Raw genomic sequence first — 21,189 nt, forward strand, 5'->3', positions numbered from 1 at the left:
GAAGTCTTCTTGAGGCTCCACCCACACTGGTCACCTATAAAAAAGTACGGGAGGACCACCTTCCTGATGGTTGGTGACAGCTCCTGATAGCTCATAATGGTTGGGTGACAGCTCCTGATAGCTCCTGATAGCTACTGATGGATGTGGACAGCTCCCGAGAGCTCCTGATGGTTGTGGACAGCTCCTGATAGCTACTGACGGTTGATGACAGCTCCTGATACCTCCTGATGGTTGGTGACAGCTCCTGACAGCTCATGGTCATTAGTGACAGCTCCTTACAGCTCCTGACCATTGGTGACAGCTCCTGACAGTTGGGGACAGCAGCAATGGCGTTTGGAGACGGTTGGACCATTCCTGCTGGTTCTGCCCGGTAGCTGGCTCTTGATGTACCTGATTATTGGCGTTCTTGGTTCCTGGAGGTGATGACGTGACGTGGATTGGTGTTCGAGTCTGTTTGCAGGCGGCTGCATAGCGAAGCATTGTGCTGGCAGCGGACCAAGGCATGCCCACCCATTTTGGTTTATTTTACTAGACACACAATGACTTCTGCCTTGGTAAGCCGAGACTCGATTTCTTTTCCCCCTGACTGATCTGCTGGGTACCCATGTCTCATGTTTAATTGTTAAGTAAGGCATAGTGATAAGCATCTGCTCTTTGTCCATTGTTCTATAAATTCTTGTTGAATTATTTATTTGTTTGAGATTATTTTGTTGAAGGAACATTTGAATGATTTGAATCCATCCATTTATTCGACAAGGCAATAAAAAGTTCTTCAGTTTATTTATTTATCTTAATAATACGTTCCTCATTGACATTTCAACCTGTCCATGCTTGTCATTTCCTTCTATTAATCCAGCATTGTGCAAACCTAGATAGACTGGGAGGTAATTTCCAAACGAATTAACCTGTCATAGTCGGCGTGCGCCAGCAGTAAATGCTCAGCCACCTTACTTAAGATCTAATCAAGATAAGATCGGTACATCGCCGAGGGTGCATTTCCCGGTCGGGAGGTTACGTGACCTCTAATTAAACGGTAAATTAGACGGTGGACACTGGAACTCGTGGTTAACTGATTGGCGTTCGTGGCTGTTAAGCAACCCACTACATCATGAAGTTAATTGTGAGTGGTGGCCTATGTCCAGTTCTTCCGAAGAGAAACGATGATTAACCCCCTCATAATAACACTCAGGACCTGCAGCCGTAACAATATTAAATTGAAAGAAAGAATACTTTGAACCAAGGACTGATAAAAAATAATTAAAATCCTATTATCGACATGAACCTCTTTAGGTTTCCTTAAAAAGTACAATCTTTAATGTGCTTTACCAGGCAACACTTGGGAATTTCTGATTCATTTCAATTTGTTATCAATCATTGTACCCAAATACTTATGCTCAGGTACTTGTTCGATACTATGGTCGTGAATGATAATAGGGTCATGCCATGCTCACTTTTTAAGCATCGAAAATCAAAAAAACTGTTTTGTCCCTTCCACTCCCGCCCCTCTTGTCTCAGGCCCCCTTGATGTGAGTTGTGTGTTTGCTCTCATACGAGCCTCGACAAGGTATACAAAAAAAAAATCATTTCCTTTGTCTTGTTGATATTAAGAACGAAATGATGGTCACAACAGTCTTCAACGTCTGAACTTCATTCATATATTCATGGTTATCAGAAATAACCCACTAATTACTTCATCAGCATATTTGATAACATTTCATAATGTGAAATATTACAAATTTATTGAAGAAGTTGAACGTTCAGCTTAGAATTGGGGATGGTAAACAGGTGTGGGATTCCAAGATAATGCATGTCACTTTGGCAGACTTGGGGAGAACAGGAGGGGGAAGAGGACAGGAAGAGCAAGACCAGAAGTAAGGCGATAGAAAACTGAGTCCATTAACCCATCTGCAGTGGTCGAGAAACAGACTTAGGACTCAGCCTCCTGTCGAAATATGCGAACAACACAGTCTTGGACATGATTGCCAAAGCTGGATCAAGAACAGGTGTAATGGATGGTGCTATGGCAACCTGGTAGTAAGCTTCCCAATTGGTACTTCTTTTTTGTATACAATATTGAGGCTTGCATAAGAGCTAAGATGGGTCTCTTTGGTATTGTGTGGACTATTTCATAAAATTACCCCCGTGCGGGAGTGACGGTCATCTCTGCGAGAAAATATATAGCCTTCTGAAGGTAGAGCAGTTTTTGCAAATTTTGAAGTCACGTGACGCGAAAACGAAAGCGAATATCGAAAATCCGTCCTGACCAAATTTAGATATTGTCCCATAGATTCATATGCCACAATCAAATTCAAGATCGCTTGAGAAATGTAGGAGGAGATAGATTTTGAAAATCGTCATTTTCGCATGAAATTGGTCATTTTCGCATTTTTTGCCAAATTTGAAGTCACGTGACACGAAAACGAAAGCGAATATCGAAAATGCGGCCCGATCAAAATTTAGATATTGTCCCATAGATTCATATGGCACAATCAAATTCAAGATCGCTTGAGAAATGTAGGAGGAGATAGATTTTGAAAATGGTCATTTTCGCATTTTTTGCCAAATTTGAAGTCACGTGACACGAAAACCAAAGCGAATATCGAAAATCCGGCCTGATCAAAATTTAGATATTGTCCCATAGATTCATATGGCACAATCAAATTCAAGATCGCTTGAGAAATGTAGGAGGAGATAGAATTTGAAAATCGTCATTTTCGCAACTTCAAAGGCCTCGTGACCTTGACCTTGACCTTCGGTGACCTTGAAAGTCAAACCATCGTGTACGTCTCATCGACCTCTATCAGGATCACTAATGACCAGATCTCCTGCTTCAACTTCATTGTGGACGGACGGACGGATCGTCACCTCTCCTCTCAACACCAATATTATTAGGTCATGCTCGAAGAGATGACCTAAAAAGGCTAAATACCTGCTGGACAGGGGCACTTATTCTGCTCTGGGGAGGAAGAGAGGCTTTGCTGGGAAATCTGCTGCTATTAATGTTTGGAGTATAACTCTGGCTGTCACTATATAATGTCAGATGAGTAAGTGTGGAGTTGGCCTTGCGATTAGGGTGGCTGGCATGGGATCTCAGGTTCCCGAGTTTGAATCCTTTTCGGCTGTTGAATTAACACCAGGTGGGGTTGACAACCTGTCATACTTCCGAGGTTGGCGAAATGAGTACCAGTGTACTGGTAATAGCCTCATTGCATCAGCAGCACAACCATGCCTTCAGCCAATGATGCTCCCTGCAGCCTTGTGTTGCATATGAAGGAGGTCAGACAAGTGTAATCTGAATGTACTGTTTAGTCTTCGTTTTGAATCAAGATATTATCAGCATCGAGTTTGAACGGAAACATTTTTTAACACTGAGATAAGGCTTATGGAGGAGTTTGCACATAAGTAACAAGGAGGACAAAAACATTGAGATATCAATGTATTTTTACATTAATAATAAGAGCATTTGCACACAATTAATAAATGCATCTTGAATATATGGGATTTGAAACTGGACTCCCCACATCATGCACTATTGGTTCAGAGAGAACAGGCTAACCGATCTGATGGTGTAACACAAGTAAGAGAATGTAACACAAGTGTTATGTAACTGAAGTACGAGGGAGGTTCAAGGTCGACCAGCACTTTTAATCACACAATTCGCTTTCATTAGAGAAAACGGGGAAACTGGTTCTCACAAACGGTGGCAACCCTAACCTAAACCAGCACTCGGGAAGGATTTTGTGATGCAATGTATTGTAGGTCGAGCTAAGACGGCAGCAAGTGGTTTGTCATAAGCAGCAAAGCAGCAATGTGTGATAATGTGTTCACTGAAGGAGAATGTGAATCGAGCGGAAATTCACACAACACCTGTGAAACAGTGTGCTGGTGATATTCTCTTGAGAAAAAGCATGCTTGAATGGGCCAGCAAGTTCAACGGTGGCCAGGACGTTTCAGTGACGGCTGTTCCGGAGAATTGAACAACTGATTCTGAATAACCACTGCATATCTGTTTATGATATTGCAGAAGTTTGAGTCGGCATCGAGAGTCCACACCGGAGAGAAAGTGGTCAAACATGGAGTGGTGCCGCAGCGGCTCCTCACGACATGGCAAGAACTGATCCATGTCGATTTTTCTTGACAGTGGAAGAATAATATATGCCCAGTATCACAGTGACCTCCCATGCAACGATGTTCGCAATGCAATTTTCAGGTTGCAATTGCAATTTTGCTTTGCAATTGCTGCGAGGAATGCCATCCAGTGGTGTTCTATTGTTGCAAAACAATGCCAGACCTCACACAGTAAATGTCACCACTGCAACGCTTGCACAGATGGGATATGAGGTTCTAAACCATTCACCTTACAGGCCAGATCCATGAACTTGTGACTTTGACTTTCACCTCTTTGGCCACTTTAGAAACATTTGGGGAGCATCAGGTTTGGTGTTGATGAGGAAGTGAAGGCCACTGTCCTCAAGTGGCTGTGTACCCAACCCAAATACTTATATGAAGCTGGTATGAAAGCCCTGCCTCACCAATGGGACAAGTGCGGCAGTGCTTACGTTGAGATTTCTTTGTGTGGAGAATAGGGGAATATGTCGTGTTGGTCGAGTAATTTGCTGAGAAAGTGGAAGTTTAACCATCTTTGTGAAAAATCAAGTGCAGTTAGACCTTGAACTGCCCTCGAATAAATAAGATAAGGAACAGTTCTTACCATGTTCTTGACATGTACTGGGGAACTTGAGGCGGGGGTGCAAGTTTGTGCATGGCCGTAACAGAAGCAGCTTCCTCGCAAGACAGCACTGTACAACGCATAGTGATACTTCCACCGTGCTTCTGGTCCAATATTGAGTTTGTTGTCTCCCATAGTGTGTAACTTCATAAAAATCACTCGGAGGTTCGTGACATGCAAGAGATCTGTGAAGGTATAAAGTAAGATATGCTGACCTTGATAAAGCTTATTAAAGCAGAGAAGGAACTTTTAATTTAAATGTAGTGCAGTTATTAATTATTGTAATAATAATAATAATAATAATTATTATTATTATCATCATCATGTACCTTGTATTTCTTCGCTGTACGGATCCTTGATCTTTATAGATGGCTCAAGAACTTTGTAAATGACCTGTACACATGGTTTAAATCGGTAAACCGAGCTTTTAATCTCATTCAGACCCAAGTAAAATGCATATTACTCACATGAATAGTTGGGTGACAGAAAGGAAATGGAAGCAAAGACAAAGAAAATGGAGCAGAACATACCTCACCCCCTGTTGAAGGCTCCATGTCAGAGTACCGCTGATCGCAGACCACGTCAGTGATCTGCCTCGGGGGCCAGAGGGGTACGCGTGGAAAGGCCATTGCACAGTGCTGGGCGAAGTACCGGTATGGACGCCAGGTTTTCCCAAAATCTGATGAGCGCTCGATGTACATCGCAGCTGGTCGGAAAGTCTGAAGATTTGAGAGCCAATGATAGATTATAATCGGTATTTATTAATTTGCCATGAATATGAAAAAAAAAAAAACAAGGATGTGAGTCCTCATCGAGGACAGCCTGCAACCGCACCTTAAAAATTGTGCATGTAGATTTTTCACTTAAATAACGACCGAAACAAAAGGATGCAATTAATTAAAGGTTGCAGAAAGGTAAAATGTGATTAAAAATGATTCAATGCTATATTTCAGCAGTGTTTATGGTTGTGTATACAAATAAATAAATAATTTAAAGTGGTACATCAGCAGCGGTGATGGCAAAGTGTATATAAATTACGATTTCAAAGGTGTGTGTGTAACAGCTAAGAATCCATGTGGTGGGGAAACAGTAAATTGTTTACTGGTTAAGGTTGTTGCTTTAGGTAACGGAACTATGTTTTGAGGTTTACAATTTAAATGAAGACAAATATAGGATGTTGTGAAATTAACATCATTTTCAGAAATCCTGATTATGTTATATTTTAGGAAGAGCCGATGGTGTGCAATGATTAAAACGTGTGTTAGTGCAGCAGTTATGTGAACGATTTGGTGGAATTGTGCCTTTGATGATAAAAGCGTGAAATTTGGCACACAGTTAGTGCATGCCCTTGGGAAGATTTTTGGCCGTACCATCAAAGATTTGGCCCATGACAGGAATGGCCACCAAATACATAATAATTATGGATGATATTGTGTGGATCAAAATTTTGTTATTAGTTCTGGTAACATATTGTGACGTCCACGGGACTTGAACAGTCCCGCCAACATAGAATGAGCCGAAACGATGGAGGCGGTTTATTTATTTATAACCCAAACATGGCGGTTCTAATCAGTCTACGGCAAACGGGACGAGGAAGGTGGCACGAGTCACTTTTCACTGAGTTGATGATGTTTATTTGTTTTTATTATTACTAGAAATAACAAGACTCGGCAAGAAGAGGGATCCGGGGCGATTCGACGGAATGGTGTGGGATCGGGCGTGGGGAAAAACACAGACAATTCCAATGAATATACAGATCTCAAACCCTCTAAGGCGCCAAGCACACACACACACACACACACACACACACACACACACACACACACACACACACACACACACACACACACACACACACAAACACACACACACACACACACACACACACACACAAAACGTAGCTATTTCTGGTGGTCAGGCTGGACCGTGGTGTGGACGCAACTGTCCCTGGATCGGCGTCGGACGAGCTGGCCTTGCTCTCGTCAGGTGGGCAGGAGAAACCGTGGTGCTGTCGACCTCCTGGTCTTGGCCCAAGTCCGCTCACAGCCGCCAGGGGACCAGTTCTGGCGCCAAGTTGCGAGCAGGAGAGGGAGGCAGGTCCGCCCGCCGTTCGACCCCGTACTCCGAGTCAGCAGAACCCCAGAGCCAACCAAGGTGAGGCACGAGGCTCAGCAAGGCTCCAAGACACGATCAAGAACACGATCGAAAGAGCACAACAACAAGGACGCTCTCTGCGCAACAGCTTCCACACCAGAAAAACACGATCTTTTTGTCCCGATCTTCTTCCTCTTTCTTTTCGACCCTGAACAGAACCTTTTTATCCTTGGTCCTCGTCACTTCCAATCGAGCCGTTTATTGGCCCACCGCCGTCGCCTTCTGCCAATCGTGATCACGGGGTGGAGCCATCCGCTGCACTGTCCTGTGACGTCACGGCCAGTCTCCAGAGAATACCAAAAGGGGTTTACGCAGACACACTTACCCTATCCCGTGTCCCTATCTAATTACGTGACAATTATCATTTTCCCCCTTGAAGAAATGAACATTTACTAGACAACTTATCACCACTGAATTGCTACTTATTACATCGAGATCCTGGGAAACTCGAACAGCATGGCATACCTAATTAAACATCCTAATTACCCTTTGAATGCATACCACCCCCTCAAACGTAACACTGCCCCCTCCTCTGGTACCGCAGCTCCTGCAAGGTATATCACAGGCGCTAGCGTACTGGCCTTAACACTTACTGACTCACACCTAATTAACCTAACAAAATAAAGTAGGAGGGGCAATGGGCAGCGAGTCGCAGCTAACTTACCTATCCTGCTTAATGTACTACCTTATGGCCTTATCCTTGCCTAAACAATCATTCGTTTTTTTTTTTTTTTTTTTTTTAATCACATGAGAGCACTGAGCGAAGTTGCACTCCATCTTCTGGATCATCGCTCTTGCCCAGCACTCTTCCAGTGATCTGGGGAGGGGAAACAAAAGGTTCCACAAAAACACAACACTTATACTTTACATTCCTACTCTAAGCCTTAACGACACTATTCACAGGATATTTACACTTGACCGCCTCCCCCAGTGGACGCTAATAGACCCAGCTTTACCTGGGGAGCCAATTTTCAAATTTGCTTGCCCCAAAATTATGCGGACATCATGCCCTTGCTGCACATGTCAAGTTGTGCGGGATCGAGTGGGACTCACACATCTTCACAACACTCACACCATGGTCATCATCACATTTCTAGGTCATGGTCCTCATTTTAATCATGCAGGCTGAATCCCGTCGTGGCCGTGGGGTGGGTTACCACAAGATGATGGGGGCATCTCAGGTGCAACCATGCCCACAGGTAAGCTTTAGTCCAACCCAGACGTTTCTCCGCCCCGCTCCCTTTGATTCCCACCCCCCTAGTTGCCATCAGCTCTAATCCCATACAACACTCTGGAAGGGGTCTCACTGGCTCCTCTGGCCTTCCTGGGTCGCCACGGTCCTACCCGCCTTGGTCGCCCAACCAGACCCTCTCCCAGTTGCCTCCAGACACTGTCACCATTAGCCACCAGGTGGTGAATCTCCTTGAAGGGGGTCGCAATTCACGCTCACCGTGAGCTTCAGCAATCCCTGTGGACAAGCACATCATCCCCACCCACAAAACCCACATGACTCCCCCACCCCATCGGCCTTACATGTGACACCTGCATTTCTAACACTTCACCGACCATGACCTTCCCTGTTACCACACCATGCCCAATAAAAAAACAATGTGTGCAGCATACATTTCACTTCTTCACTTAAAACAACTCACACAGCACTTCTCACCCGATCCACGCACCAGCCATTGGACAGCCACTCGTGCCCGCTTTGTTTCCAATTACCCACTGTCCCGATTGTCACTCTAAAACCCAGCAGAACTTACAAACCCATGCCAATTTTCCCACAATTCATTTTTTCCACCAAAGGAGGGCACTTCGCCACAATCTCAACAGCCGAGCATGGCCGTATATGCTCAGCGCAATCTAGTCTCCCCGACCCCCGACAGTTATCTCCGGACCCGACCGATGAAAGGGCATCTCGGATAGACATCGCGGTTCAGCAGGAGGATTCACCCTCTCCGAGTCTAAAAGTCTATTGGAGGGTCCCTCCATCGCCGGGTACCGGCAATATCGTTGCATGTGTCCTCTTCACCCACACCGGAAACAACTCCCCATAAAAGGCCCCCGTGAGTATCGGTGAAATGTCTCTTTCGGTTCCGGACCCCCTCGGCCATAATCGAATTGCTCTATTGGCTGGGCTGGACCCCGCCGCTTTGGCGCACTAACTACCGGATTACCCTTTATCAAACTCGACAGTTTCTGGCAAATTTCCTGAAACATTTGGGTAATGCTAATTTCTCCCAGCCCCCCTCCCTGATCCTGGATCTCCACCTGACGGATCATCACCGATGGCCTCTCTGGAACCCGACCCGGCCAACTCCACGAGGCCAGCCTGGCCGCGCACTCGGCCGCTCGGTGAACGGTGGGTGGATCCTGTAACTCCACTTGCGCTCGGACCTCAAGGTCAGGAAGAGCAGCTAAAAATTTCTCTAGTGCCAGTCTGTCCCATGCCTCCACTGTAAGGTCCCGATACGTGATCCTGACTGATTGGTAAATGTCCTGTGCCAGCTCCTGCACTGTCTCACCCGGCTTTAATCTGCGGTGCTGGAGCTGGGCCCGCACCAGATCACAGTTTGCTGCAAACCCAAACCGATGGCTCAACGCCTCGCAGATGTGGGAGCTGGTCAACATCCCCTCCGCGATCACGTTTAACACATCTGCGGCTGGTCCCCGCAACGTTGCCACCAAATTCCCTGTACGTTCCCGCTCATTCCACCCGTTTAGTCGGGAAATGCACTCAAATTGCGTCAGAAAAGCTTCAACGCTCCCTGACCCGTCAAAATTTACCAGGGGGATCACTTTTACGGTGGCCTGCTTCTCAGTTTCTCCCTTGTCCGAATCCGGCCCAGGGATCAAACACCCTTGTGGCTGAGCATCCAATTTCGGAGCCCACTGTGGCCAAAGATGTTTTGTGGTGAGGGTCTCATGGGTCAATTTTTCCTCCTGTTCCAAACGTTGAATGGACCGATTCACCTCTTCCCGCAGGATCTTCTGGGCCTGCACAACCTCCTCCAAGGCTCCGTCGCGAGTTTTTAGCTGATCCTCAACCAACCCGGACACTCTACTTACAAAAGACGGCTCTACCAGGCCTTTATCCAAGACTTCATCTTGGCTCATAATTTTATCTTGTTCGTCCAAACGAGCCTCCAATCCTTTTACCTCCTCCGCCAAATTCATCCCTTGCTTCCTCAGCTCTCCCCACTCTTCTACTTGCAGCTGCATACGAGCATCCACACAGGCACGATGACGTTCCAGGCTTTCATCCACTTTAGCAACCCGAATGTTCGTTGCATCAATTTTATCTACCAATTTATTTCGTATATTTTCCCCCTCCAATGTAATTTCTACCTTTGTTTCCTCCAATCTAGCCTCGAATTTGCTTTGTATTTCTCCCAATTTAACATCCACACACTCCTGCATCTCAGTTTTCATTTTCTCCATCTTTTCCCCCAATTCATCCCTCATTAAATCAATCCGTGCACCCAACTGTACCCCCATTACCCCCAATTGATCTGTCATTTCTGCCCTCTGTGCCACGAATTGATTTGCTATTTGTGCCGTCATGTCCCCTATTAAACGTTCCAACATTGTCTGGATCGACATCGCGCCGGTTTCCGGCGCTGCCGGCTCCGTTACGGGCGATGAAGCACGGTCCACGCTCGGAATGGGGGAGGTTCCAACACTACCCCCGTCTCTCCCCTCTTCCCCCGACTCGCTGCCAGACACGTGGCCTTCCTCCTCAAAAATCTGCACATCCGCCATGGTGCAGAAGTCCCGTTTGCCGCCAATTAATTTAAATTTGAAAAATCTCGCCAAAATTTTCCCGCGCTCGCTCGCTTTTCTGTAGTATTTTTATATTTCAATTCGTGGCGAGATTTTAATCTTGGTATATTCTCCCGATACCAAATATAATTTAGAGGGGTTCGAACATCCAACACCCTGACACCAATGTGACGTCCACGGGACTTGAACAGTCCCGCCAACGTAGAATGAGCCGAAACGATGGAGGCGGTTTATTTATTTATAACCCAAACATGGCGGTTCTCATCGCTCAACTGCAAACGGGACGAGGAAGGTGGAACGAGTCACTTTTCACCGAGTTGATGATGTTTATTTGTTTTTATTATTGACCAGAAATAACAAGACTCGGCAAGAAGAGGGATCGGGGGCGATTCGACAGGATGGTGTGGGATCGGGCGTGGGGAAAAACACAGACAATTCCAATGAATATACAGATCTCAAACCCTCTAAGCCGCCAAGCACACACACACACACAAACACACACACACACACACACACACACACACACACACACACACACACACACACACACACACACACACACACACACACACACACCGTAGCTATTTCTGGTGGTCAGGCTGGACCGTGGTGTGGACGCAACTGTCCCTGGATCGGCGTCGGACGAGCTGGCCTTGCTCTCGTCAGGGGGGCAGGAGAAACCTTGGTGCTGTCGACCTCCTGGTCTTGGCCCAAGTCCGCTCACAGCCGCCAGGGAACCAGTTCTGGCGCCAAGTTGCGAGCAGGAGAGGGAGGCAGGTCCGCCCGCCGTTAGACCCCGTACTCCGAGTCAGCAGAACCCCAGAGCCAACCAAGGTGAGGCACGAGGCTCAGCAAGGCTCCAAGACACGATCAAGAACACGATCGAAAGAGCACAACAACAAGGACGCTCTCCGCGCAACAGCTTCCACACCAGAAAAACACGATCTTTTTGTCCCGATCTTCTTCCTCTTTCTTTTCGACCCCGAACAGAACCTTTTTATCCTTGGTCCTCATCACTTCCAATCGAGCCGTTTATTGGCCCACCGCCGTCGCCTTCTGCCAATTGTGATCACGGGGCGGAGCCATCCGCTGCACTGTCCTGTGACATCACGGCCAGTCTCCAGAGAATACCAAAAGGGGTTTACGCAGACACACTTACCCTATCCCGTGTCCCTATCTAATTACGTGACAATTATCATTTCCCCCGTTGAAGAAATGAACATTTACTAGACAACTTATCACCACTGAATTGCTACTTATTACATCGAGATCCTGGTAAACTCGAACAGCATGGCATACCTAATTAAACATCCTAATTACCCTTTGAATGCATACCCCCCCTCAAACGTAACAATATATATATATATATATATATATATATATATATATATATATATATATGCATATGTATATATATATATATATGTATATATATATATATATATATATATATATATATATATATATATATATATATATATATATATATATACATATATATATATACATACATATATATATATATATATATATATATACATATATATATATATATACATATATATATATATATATATATATATATATATATATATATATATATATATATATATATATATATATACATACATACATACATATATATATATATATATATATATATATATATATATATATATATATATATATATATATATATATATATATATATATATATCCTGGTGTTGGCGCAGTGGTAAGGGCAGCGGCTTGGGATCCAAAAGGTACTGAGTTCAAGCCCCGTTGGGCCACTGAATTAATACACCAGGGGGTTGACTCAGCCTGTCATCCTTCCGAGGTCGGCGAAATGAGTACCAGTGTACTGGGCCGGTGTATACCCCGGTTAAAATAGGTGTACCATATCCCTGTGTCATAAGAAGCGACCAGGGTTGCGTCAGGAAGGGCATCCGGCGTAAAACATGTGCCAAATCACGATGCGGATCATACTGATGATCTGCTGTGGCGACCCCTAACGGGAGCAGCTGAAATAAGAAGAAGAAGATATATATGTATATATATATATATATATATATATATATATATATATATATATATATATATATATATATATATATATATATATATGTGGAAAATCACTGCCTTTTTAAAAAAGTGTAACAGTGTGAACGATGTAATATCGCACATATGTGATGAAAGGTGATGGTGGGGCTGTAGGCCTAACAGAGAAGCCAGCAGCTCTGCGTCGCTGGATGGTATCTGGTCATGAGATGGCTTGTTTGATTGGAGAATTCGAGGGTTCAACCAAGAAGAGGCAGGACACAGATCGGCGTCATCATGAACAAAAGAAGCATGCACAGATGGCATTTGCATGAGATGTGAAATCACCGAGTGGAGCCACAGAAGAGATGGGAATCCCATTCAGTGAGAACAGCAGTGATCATCTTGTACTGGACAGTAGGAACAATGCAGATACAGCTGTGGCAGACACGGTGTGCCAGATTGAGAAACTTGGACTCAACTTGTATAAGACATATGGAAAGGAGAGACTTTTCAGTCAAGCAATTCCCATTGTAGATCATGTGATGCAGAAAACCTCCATCTCTTCAGCCAGCCTCCAGTCAGAGAGAAGTCAAGCAAACAGCTACAGCTGTCATCCCTGTAGAATAACTGCTCACTCTTCTCTAGACTGGACATTGCCTCCCAGATACGCAATGGTGATCTGGACGAGCTCTTCCAGCATGAAAATCAGGCCTGTCCACCAGCAGTGTCACAGATGGGTGTGCTGAGAACCGGAACGAAGTCAGACTTGTTGCACTCCTTGCAAGACCATACTCCTGCAAAAGAGACTGTCTCCAGTCCCACAGTTCAGGTCACCATCCTTGATGACACTGCCATCAACAACATGCTGCAACCTGGGACTGCAAAGACGTTCCAGGATTATGCCACTGATGTTTTCGTGCCATAAATCACATCACAGCTTCAGCATGTAACTAGATTAGACATCACATGGGATGTGAACATGCCTGAAAGCTTGAAGGCTGACACTCGCAGCAAGAGAAGTAAGGGGGTTAGGAGATATATCGATCCATCGAGTGCAATTCGTGGAAACCGGCAGGCATTTCTTCACATCAATGACAACAAGACTGAGTTGTTCTTCCGAGCAACGAATGCAGCAGGCATCAACACCAACAAACAGGTCATCACCGCATACCATAATGATGTGATTTGCACAAGTTGCCAAGATGTCTTGGGTCTGGCTCCATGCACCCATGAAGAGGCCGACACTCGCATTCCACTCCACCGAGAAGATGCTGTGTGGCAAGAGCACAACAAATTGTCAACACATACAGTTGACACAGATGTTGTAGTTCTGGCTGTAATATCAACTCAGAACATCAACGTCTCCGAACTGTGGGTTGCATTTGATGCAACCTGTTCCTTGCCGCTCATCAGAGCCAGAGCACTGGGTCCTGATCGGTATGTCTCCTTGCCGATGTTCCACGCCTTCACTGGGTGTGACACGGTGTATTGTTTTGGAGGCAGCGGCAATAGGACGGCATGGGACACCTGGAGCACATACGATGATGTCACCCGAGAATTTTGTGCTTTGGTTGCACATATATATATATATATATATATATATATATATATATATATATATATATATATATATATATATATATATATATATATATATATATATATATATATATATATATATATATATATATATATATATATATATATATATATATATATATATATATATATATATATATATATATATATATATATATATATATATATATATATATATATATATATATATATATATATATATATATATATATACATATATATATATATATATATATATATATATATATATATATATATATATATATATATATATATATATATATATATATATATATATATATATATATATATATATATATATATATATATATATATATATATATATATTGTTGTGGTTGCCAAATTCGCAAACCACCATTCAGGTCCCTTAGGTGAGATATCTCGGTAAGTATATGTGTAGTTAGGCCCAAACCCGTTGTCTAGAGGGAATAAATGTCATTCATGAGGGCTGCGACTCTTCAGGATAGCCGTTTTTCTTTTACTATCTTTATTTTGGACCAACCGCCATTATTACCACCACCAACCACGTCTCAACAGCCATCACAACAACAACCACCAACCACAACGCCGCTTCACCACAACCGCCACGACCTTTACTGTCACAACTCGCCACCATCGCATCACCGTCATCTCGCGCCACTCGTGGGCACCGATGCTGGACTCGTGTGGAGCGCGCACCGAGCAGCGTGTTCAAAAGCATCGCGGACTTTCCGAGAAAAACGGATCAAAAAGACTCACGCCCACTTTTGTTCCGTCCAATCGGTGAGCGAGGGGCGATTTGGCCCCGCCTCCAGGGCGTTGGAGGGCGGTTGCTATATGCAAATTCATGGATCAAAAAGCATTCACGCCCACTTTTCCTCGGGCCAATGGGAAGAGAGGTGAAAGGTCGGAGGCAGAGGGTCAAAGATGAAGGAGCGAAGCCACGGGGCTTATAAAAACGACTGCGTTCGTCAGAAGGGTTCAGTTCGCAGGAGGAAGAGTTGAGTTGGAAGTGGAGAAGAGAGCAGTTCGCAGTTAGCAGTTCGCAGTTCGCAGTTAGCAGTGCAGTTGGGAGTTCGCGGAGTCGGAGTGAAGAGGGCGGAGCTGTGGAGAGGGGGCGGCGGCGAAGGCGGACGAGGGGGTGCTCGCGTCGGATTAGGGGAACTGCGGAGAGAAAGGCCGGCGGCGCGACCGAGGTCGTGGTGGAGATGCTCGTCGCGGGACCCGCGATTTTGTGAAATCCTCCTTTCCCCGAGCATCAGCAACCCCCTCCTGTTTCCCCCCGCACTGAGATAGTGCGACAAAAGGGGGCCCCCTTCCCACCCCCTACCAGACACTGTCCACGAGGCCCGCGGAGTTGAGGCACCACCGCCGCTCCGCGTCTCATCATCAGACGGGTAGGCCCGACACGGTCTCGGCCCCAGGCCCGCCTACCCCCTCATCCTGGAGGGTGGTTCTCTTTTCTTTTGCTTTGGGAATATGTGTTGTCGGCGCCATCTGTGAAGTAAAATTGTATAAGTGTTGCCGAGTGCCCGGTAGTCGGATAGATCTGCATTGTTGCATTTGCTTTTTGTCTTCTTCTTTTCCATGTGCTTTTGGTGGAATTGTATATGTGTGCTTTCCGTTCATCGCGAAATAATTGTGCTTATTATTGAACTGTTTTCCCGCTTCGCTTCGTCATTTCTTTCATTGAATCCCCATCTTGCTTCACGTAAAGGGTTGGTCGCGGGCTAAGACGCCCGATAATTAATCGAACCGTCGAGGCCGACGAATAACACCGCTCGGTTATCCCGATAGTACGGAACGGGTCGCTTAAGTGGCCCATGTCCGAAGTCGACCTGCGGCGAGGTGCGATCGCCCGGTCTACCCTCCGTGTGGGTACTTAGGTAGGTCGAATTTGGCGAGCAACCCTATCCCACGCGGGGGGCGATTGGCTCGATCGCGGTGAGACCGAAAGGTCCACCCGTGACTGGTTCCCGGCGTTAGTCCGAGAGGTTCACGACTGGATTGTCCGTCCGGTGGGCGACGTGCTGCGATTCGAGTTACGTGGCCGTCAGCACGCCGGCGGGCGCGAATCCGCGAATCCAGGAAAACGGGCTCTCCTGTCTCCAATTAAATTCACGGGTATCGGTCCAGGGGTGAGAGTAGCGACCCCCGATTCCCTCCAAATTACGAGCGAGCTAAATTAACCCTTTAAGAGAAGCAAGATGGCGTCTCAAGGCCAGCGGGTGCCGGGTGGATTAGGTATGTGTAATAGTAATGTAGAATCCATGGCTCAGGACGAGATCACTGTGCAAGAGAAACCCGTACCAGAAGGTTGGGAAAGGCATCGATGCCGTTCATCTGGTCGGTTTTTTTATTATAACTCCACCACTAAATGTAGTCAGTGGGAGTGGCCAGGGCAGGTGACAATGCGGCAGGTTATGGAACTCGCGCAGAGCATAATTGACGATATGAAAGAAAGGAACAACGAAATGAAGAGAAATACGCAACAAATGGAAAATAAAAAAATGGATGGAAACGCACTCGAAGCGAAAAACCAAATGAAAGAAATGCGGGGTGAGATGCAGAGCATGGGCATAGGCCTGCAGGCAGGCATTATGGCAATGGCGAGGAGCGAAACGCGGACCACGGGCGAGAAAATGGCGCTGCCACGTGCTGGGACGAACGAGCTGGGGGGGAGTGCAACGGCTGTCAGGCCCGCGGTCGGGGCGGGCGAGAAAATAATTCGGGAGACGTGTAAGACAAGACACGAGGTAAAGAAGGTATTAAAAAAATTAAAAGAAAGCCAGGAGGAGACAGAGGAGGGATTGAAGGTCGAAACGGTGGAGTGTGAGAAAAGACTTCAAGACATGACGAAGAGAGTTGATAAGCTGGGACTGGAGGGAAAAACGGAGACAGAGGAACTGGGAAGACGGGTAGAAAACCACAAGCGCAAGCCGGAAGAACAGTTAGAAGCCAAAGCAAAGTCTGAGTGTGCGGAGATGAGAAAGGAATTGGAAAAGAAAGTTTCTGAGTTACAGAAACACCAAAACAAAGAGAGGGAACTACAAAACGAACTGAGAGTGTTAAAAGAGGAAAGGAAGAGAACGGAAAATGAAACTTTAAGAAACCACACTGTACAGATCGAACAGCTGGAAGCGAAGGCCAGACTAAAGAATGAGGAACAAGAAAGAGTAATGAAGGAAGAACGAATGAGACAGGAGAAAGAAATCAGTCAGTTGAAAGAAATGACGAGATTGCAGAAGGAGGAACAAGAAAGACAGTGGAATAGAAAACTGAAAGAGTATGAATTTGAAACTGAACGACAAAAGGAAAAAAATAGGTTTGAATACGAGGAGAAAGTAAAGGAGCAAGGAATGAAGCAGGAAGGAGAAATCAGGAGATTGAAGGACACAACGAGATTGGAGAGGGAAGAACGAGAGGAACAATGGAATAGAAAACAAAAAGAACATGAATCTGAGGTTGACCAATTGAAAGAAAGGCTGGAGTACGAGGAGATAGACAAAGAACAGCGAATGAAACACAAAAAGGAGATTAACCAAATGAAGCAAACCATGAAACTGGAGAAGGAAGGACAGGAGAGGAAACGAGGAAGAGTAGTGAGAAAACAGCGAATGAAACACAGGAAGGAAATGAGCCAATTGAAAGAAACTATGAGATTGGAAAACAAAGAGCAGGAGGAACAGTGGGAGAGAAAACAACAACTGTATGAGTGTGAAATTGAACAACTAAAACGGAGAGCAAGATTGGAGTCAACGGAGATTGAGGAGCTCCGGAGGGAGAACGAACAGCTAATGGGGCTCAGAGAGAAAGAACGACTCAGATGGGAAGGAAAAAGGAACCAGGAAGAGACAGAAAAAAGGAACCAGGAGAGAAAATGTATAGAGACACGGGAGACAGAAAAAATAGAGGAGAGACTGCATGATAATGACGGGTTTAGAGACGCACACACACACCCGGAGGTAGTAGAGGATAATGAGGGTGAGCTGGTGGACTGGGTAGGGACCCAGTGCGAGCACCTGGATGGCCTCCTCCAGGAACGAGGGGAGGGAGTATGCCCCCTTGAGGCGAGTCACGACCATGTGAGTTCGGTCGAGCTTTGCGAGGTCGAGGGGAGGAGTGCTGTGGACAGGTGCACGGAGAGCTTGGGGGGTATAGAGGCCCCGGAGACCCTTGTGGGGACACGAATCCCCAGTGTGGTTGTCCCTGCGTGTGTGGTGCAAGGTGTGAGTGCGTCCCCGTGTGTGGAAGCGACCCCGTGTGTGAGTGGTGTGGTGGCGATGGTGCCAGAGTACGTGCTTCCCAGCACGCTGTGTGTGGATGAGGCACGGTGTATGAGTGAGGCACCGCAGTTGAGTGCCCCGCGTGTGTGAGTGAGGGACGGCGTGTGGATGAGGCACCGCGGGTGAGTTCCCCCGCGTGTGTGGGTGAGGCACCGTGTGTGAGTGAGGCCGTGTGTGTGGATGAAACGGCCAGTATGAGTGAGGAACCGCGGGTGAGTGCCCCCGCGTGTGTGAGTGAGGCACGGAGTGTGGATGAGGCACCGCGGGTGAGTGTCCCCGCGTGTGTAAGTGGTATGGTTTGTGTGAGGAAAATGGCACGAGTGAGTGGAAGGCCGCGAGTGCGTGGAGCCACGTGTGCGAAAGAGGTAGCATGCGTGAGTGAATGGACGAGTGCAAGGGAGACCGTGTGTGTGAGAGAGCGGTATGTGAGGGAGATGTCGGTTGGCATGCGGGAGCACGCAGCCGCGTCTCCCGGTGTGAATGTAATGGTGTGGAGTGTGAGCGTCGTGACACGCAGGTGTGCGTGGGTCGAATGGCGACGACGGCGACATGTGAGGAAAGAAAGCCGAGTAGCGGCTGTAGTTGTTTCGGGGACCGTGCCGGGTTCACCCAGCAGTGAGCACGCGGTCCGTGCTGTGCAACGCACGAGGCCGCCACGTGCTCGCTTGCGCAATGAAGTCCCGGTCCGGAAACGCACGCGGTGGATTTGCCGATCCCGCGGACGGACAAAGTTTAGGCAGGACTACGGATTTGGACCAGACGGGTTCTCCACGCGATCGTGTGTGTTAAGCTCCAACGGGCAAAGCACATGTGTTCGCGTGGGGAACCCCTCGAGACGTGGGGCTTGTGTTTTTTTTTTATGCGCACGGTGACGCCATGGCTGCACGTGGGGTTGGAATCCGGCAGGAGGGGTATCCCTGCCGGATGGTACCGTCCAAGGAGGGACGAGGTGCACGTGCAGCTGCATGACGTCACGGGCAGGTGCAAAGTGCGCGAGTTCCCGCGCTGGTGCTGCACAATGAGAAAAAAAAAAAAAGAAACAGCAAGCCTCACTTTCGGGTGCACAGGATTCCTGGGCAAGGGGTGGAAGACCCCCTTACCTGGGGCACAGGATGGAAACTAGTTAGGGGGAAGGGTTAGCTTAGTTAGACCGACTTCATGGGGCAGGGGTAAGTCCTCATGGAGTCCGTGGAATGGATTAGTTCGAGGGATTGTAGCCAGATTTAGGTTGGGTAAATAATTTTTGAGAGATTTGGAGACAGTGACAGACTTGTGAATGTGTAGTGGGGACGTAGCTTAGCTACGTAGTGTTAAAAGGAACGTGCTGTAGTTTAAGGGACGACGTGGGAGCACGAGTTAGTTAGGGGATGTAGTTAGAAGGATGGCAGAGTTCAGCGGTGAGTGTGTTGAAGAGTTGGTGAGTGAAGTGGAAGCATGTGCTTGGTGAGTGAGTGAGGCCAGCGGGTCTGTGTGTGTGGAGCGAATGGGGAATGCATGGTGCGATGAGTGATTGGGGGGAGGAGTGACTCCCACCCAAGGGACCCCGGGGTCAGAGTAAAGTGAGTTAGCTGGGTTAGTCAAATTGAAAAATGGAGGTCGTTTTGTTGTTGGTGTGAATGTAGGCTCGAAACCCGTTTGGAGGGGTGCAGGAGCCCTGTTGACGGGCTGGGAGCGTGGCTGCGAAAAGTGAGTATCGCTGAGTGGGTACCCCGGGCACCAGGCTAGTCGGCCGTGGTAGGCCAAGGGCCCATGGGGGGCCGGGATAGCGTAGTGGGCACGGGTGCGCCTGCTTGGTGCGGGGGCCCGGGGCGCCATTAGCCGCGTGGGCAGTGTTGTGGGCAAGGGTGACCCTCGGAAAGGGGCCCGGGAAGCCAGCCTGCCACGTGTGCGTTTCAGGGGAGGTGCCATGGGGGGCACTCCCCGGTGTTAGGGAGCTGGTAGGCTCGGAGGCAGTGTAGTGCCCGGGGGTGCCATAGCGGGAGAATCGGCAGAGGGTCGTGCCTGCCAAAGGGAGCCACGTGTCCCAGCCAGGAGACCGTGTGAGGGCACGGAGATAAAATTGCGGGGCGAGGCCCGAAATTGTGAGGACACCAACACAGGCGACGGGAATCTGGGTTGTTAGAACCAATAGTTTAAGCGCGAGGCGCTTGTTGAAAGCCCCGGGGTAGTTTAACAGTTAAATGGTTAGGGTAGATTAGGAAGTGTACCCCTCCGCACCATCCATCCCCTCGCTCTCGTTGTGGGCCGCTGGACCCACTTTGGTTATAGATCGCCAAACTCTGGGGAGGCCATTCTGAGGCTTCGTTGGGCCTCGACACAGGACGTTAGCTCTCCCTTATTCCCCTCCGGGAAGGGAACGTAGGGGTTGGGAGTAGGCTAGGTGACAGGTTAGGTTAGCCGAACAAAGACGATAAAGGGGGTTAGGGGACGATTTATAGTGGGGAAGTAGAAATAAAAACAACAAAAAAATAAGTTGGGGCTAAATTGGGTTTGACAAATTAAGGGAGTGGGTATGTACAGTGACAGGCAAAGGCGATAGGTGGGAGGGAGACAGGTAGGTAGGTCCGAGCCCGCCTTCCAAGTGGCCAGCACCACCGC

General features: G+C 47.1%; 1 protein-coding gene across 3 annotated transcripts in view; it reads right to left on the bottom strand.

The window, feature by feature from the left end:
• The window catches only part of LOC147008814 (laminin subunit alpha-2-like), a 212,048-nt gene that overhangs the window by 136,504 nt on the left and 54,355 nt on the right, over positions 1-21,189 (bottom strand). For all 3 annotated transcript variants that reach the window (XM_085863848.1, XM_085863849.1, XM_085863847.1), the window contains exons 6-8: positions 5,260-5,448; positions 5,059-5,122; positions 4,712-4,914 (exon numbers count right to left, since the gene is read on the bottom strand). In XM_085863848.1, coding sequence (XP_085719974.1) covers positions 4,712-4,914; positions 5,059-5,122; positions 5,260-5,448 — 456 coding nt within the window. The remainder of the gene's footprint in view (positions 1-4,711; positions 4,915-5,058; positions 5,123-5,259; positions 5,449-21,189) is intronic.

This window comes from Eptatretus burgeri, chromosome 18 (genome assembly GCF_056783735.1).
Source record: "Eptatretus burgeri isolate ZD-2024b chromosome 18, Ebu_testis_v1, whole genome shotgun sequence".
Classification (NCBI taxonomy): domain Eukaryota; kingdom Metazoa; phylum Chordata; class Myxini; order Myxiniformes; family Myxinidae; genus Eptatretus; species Eptatretus burgeri.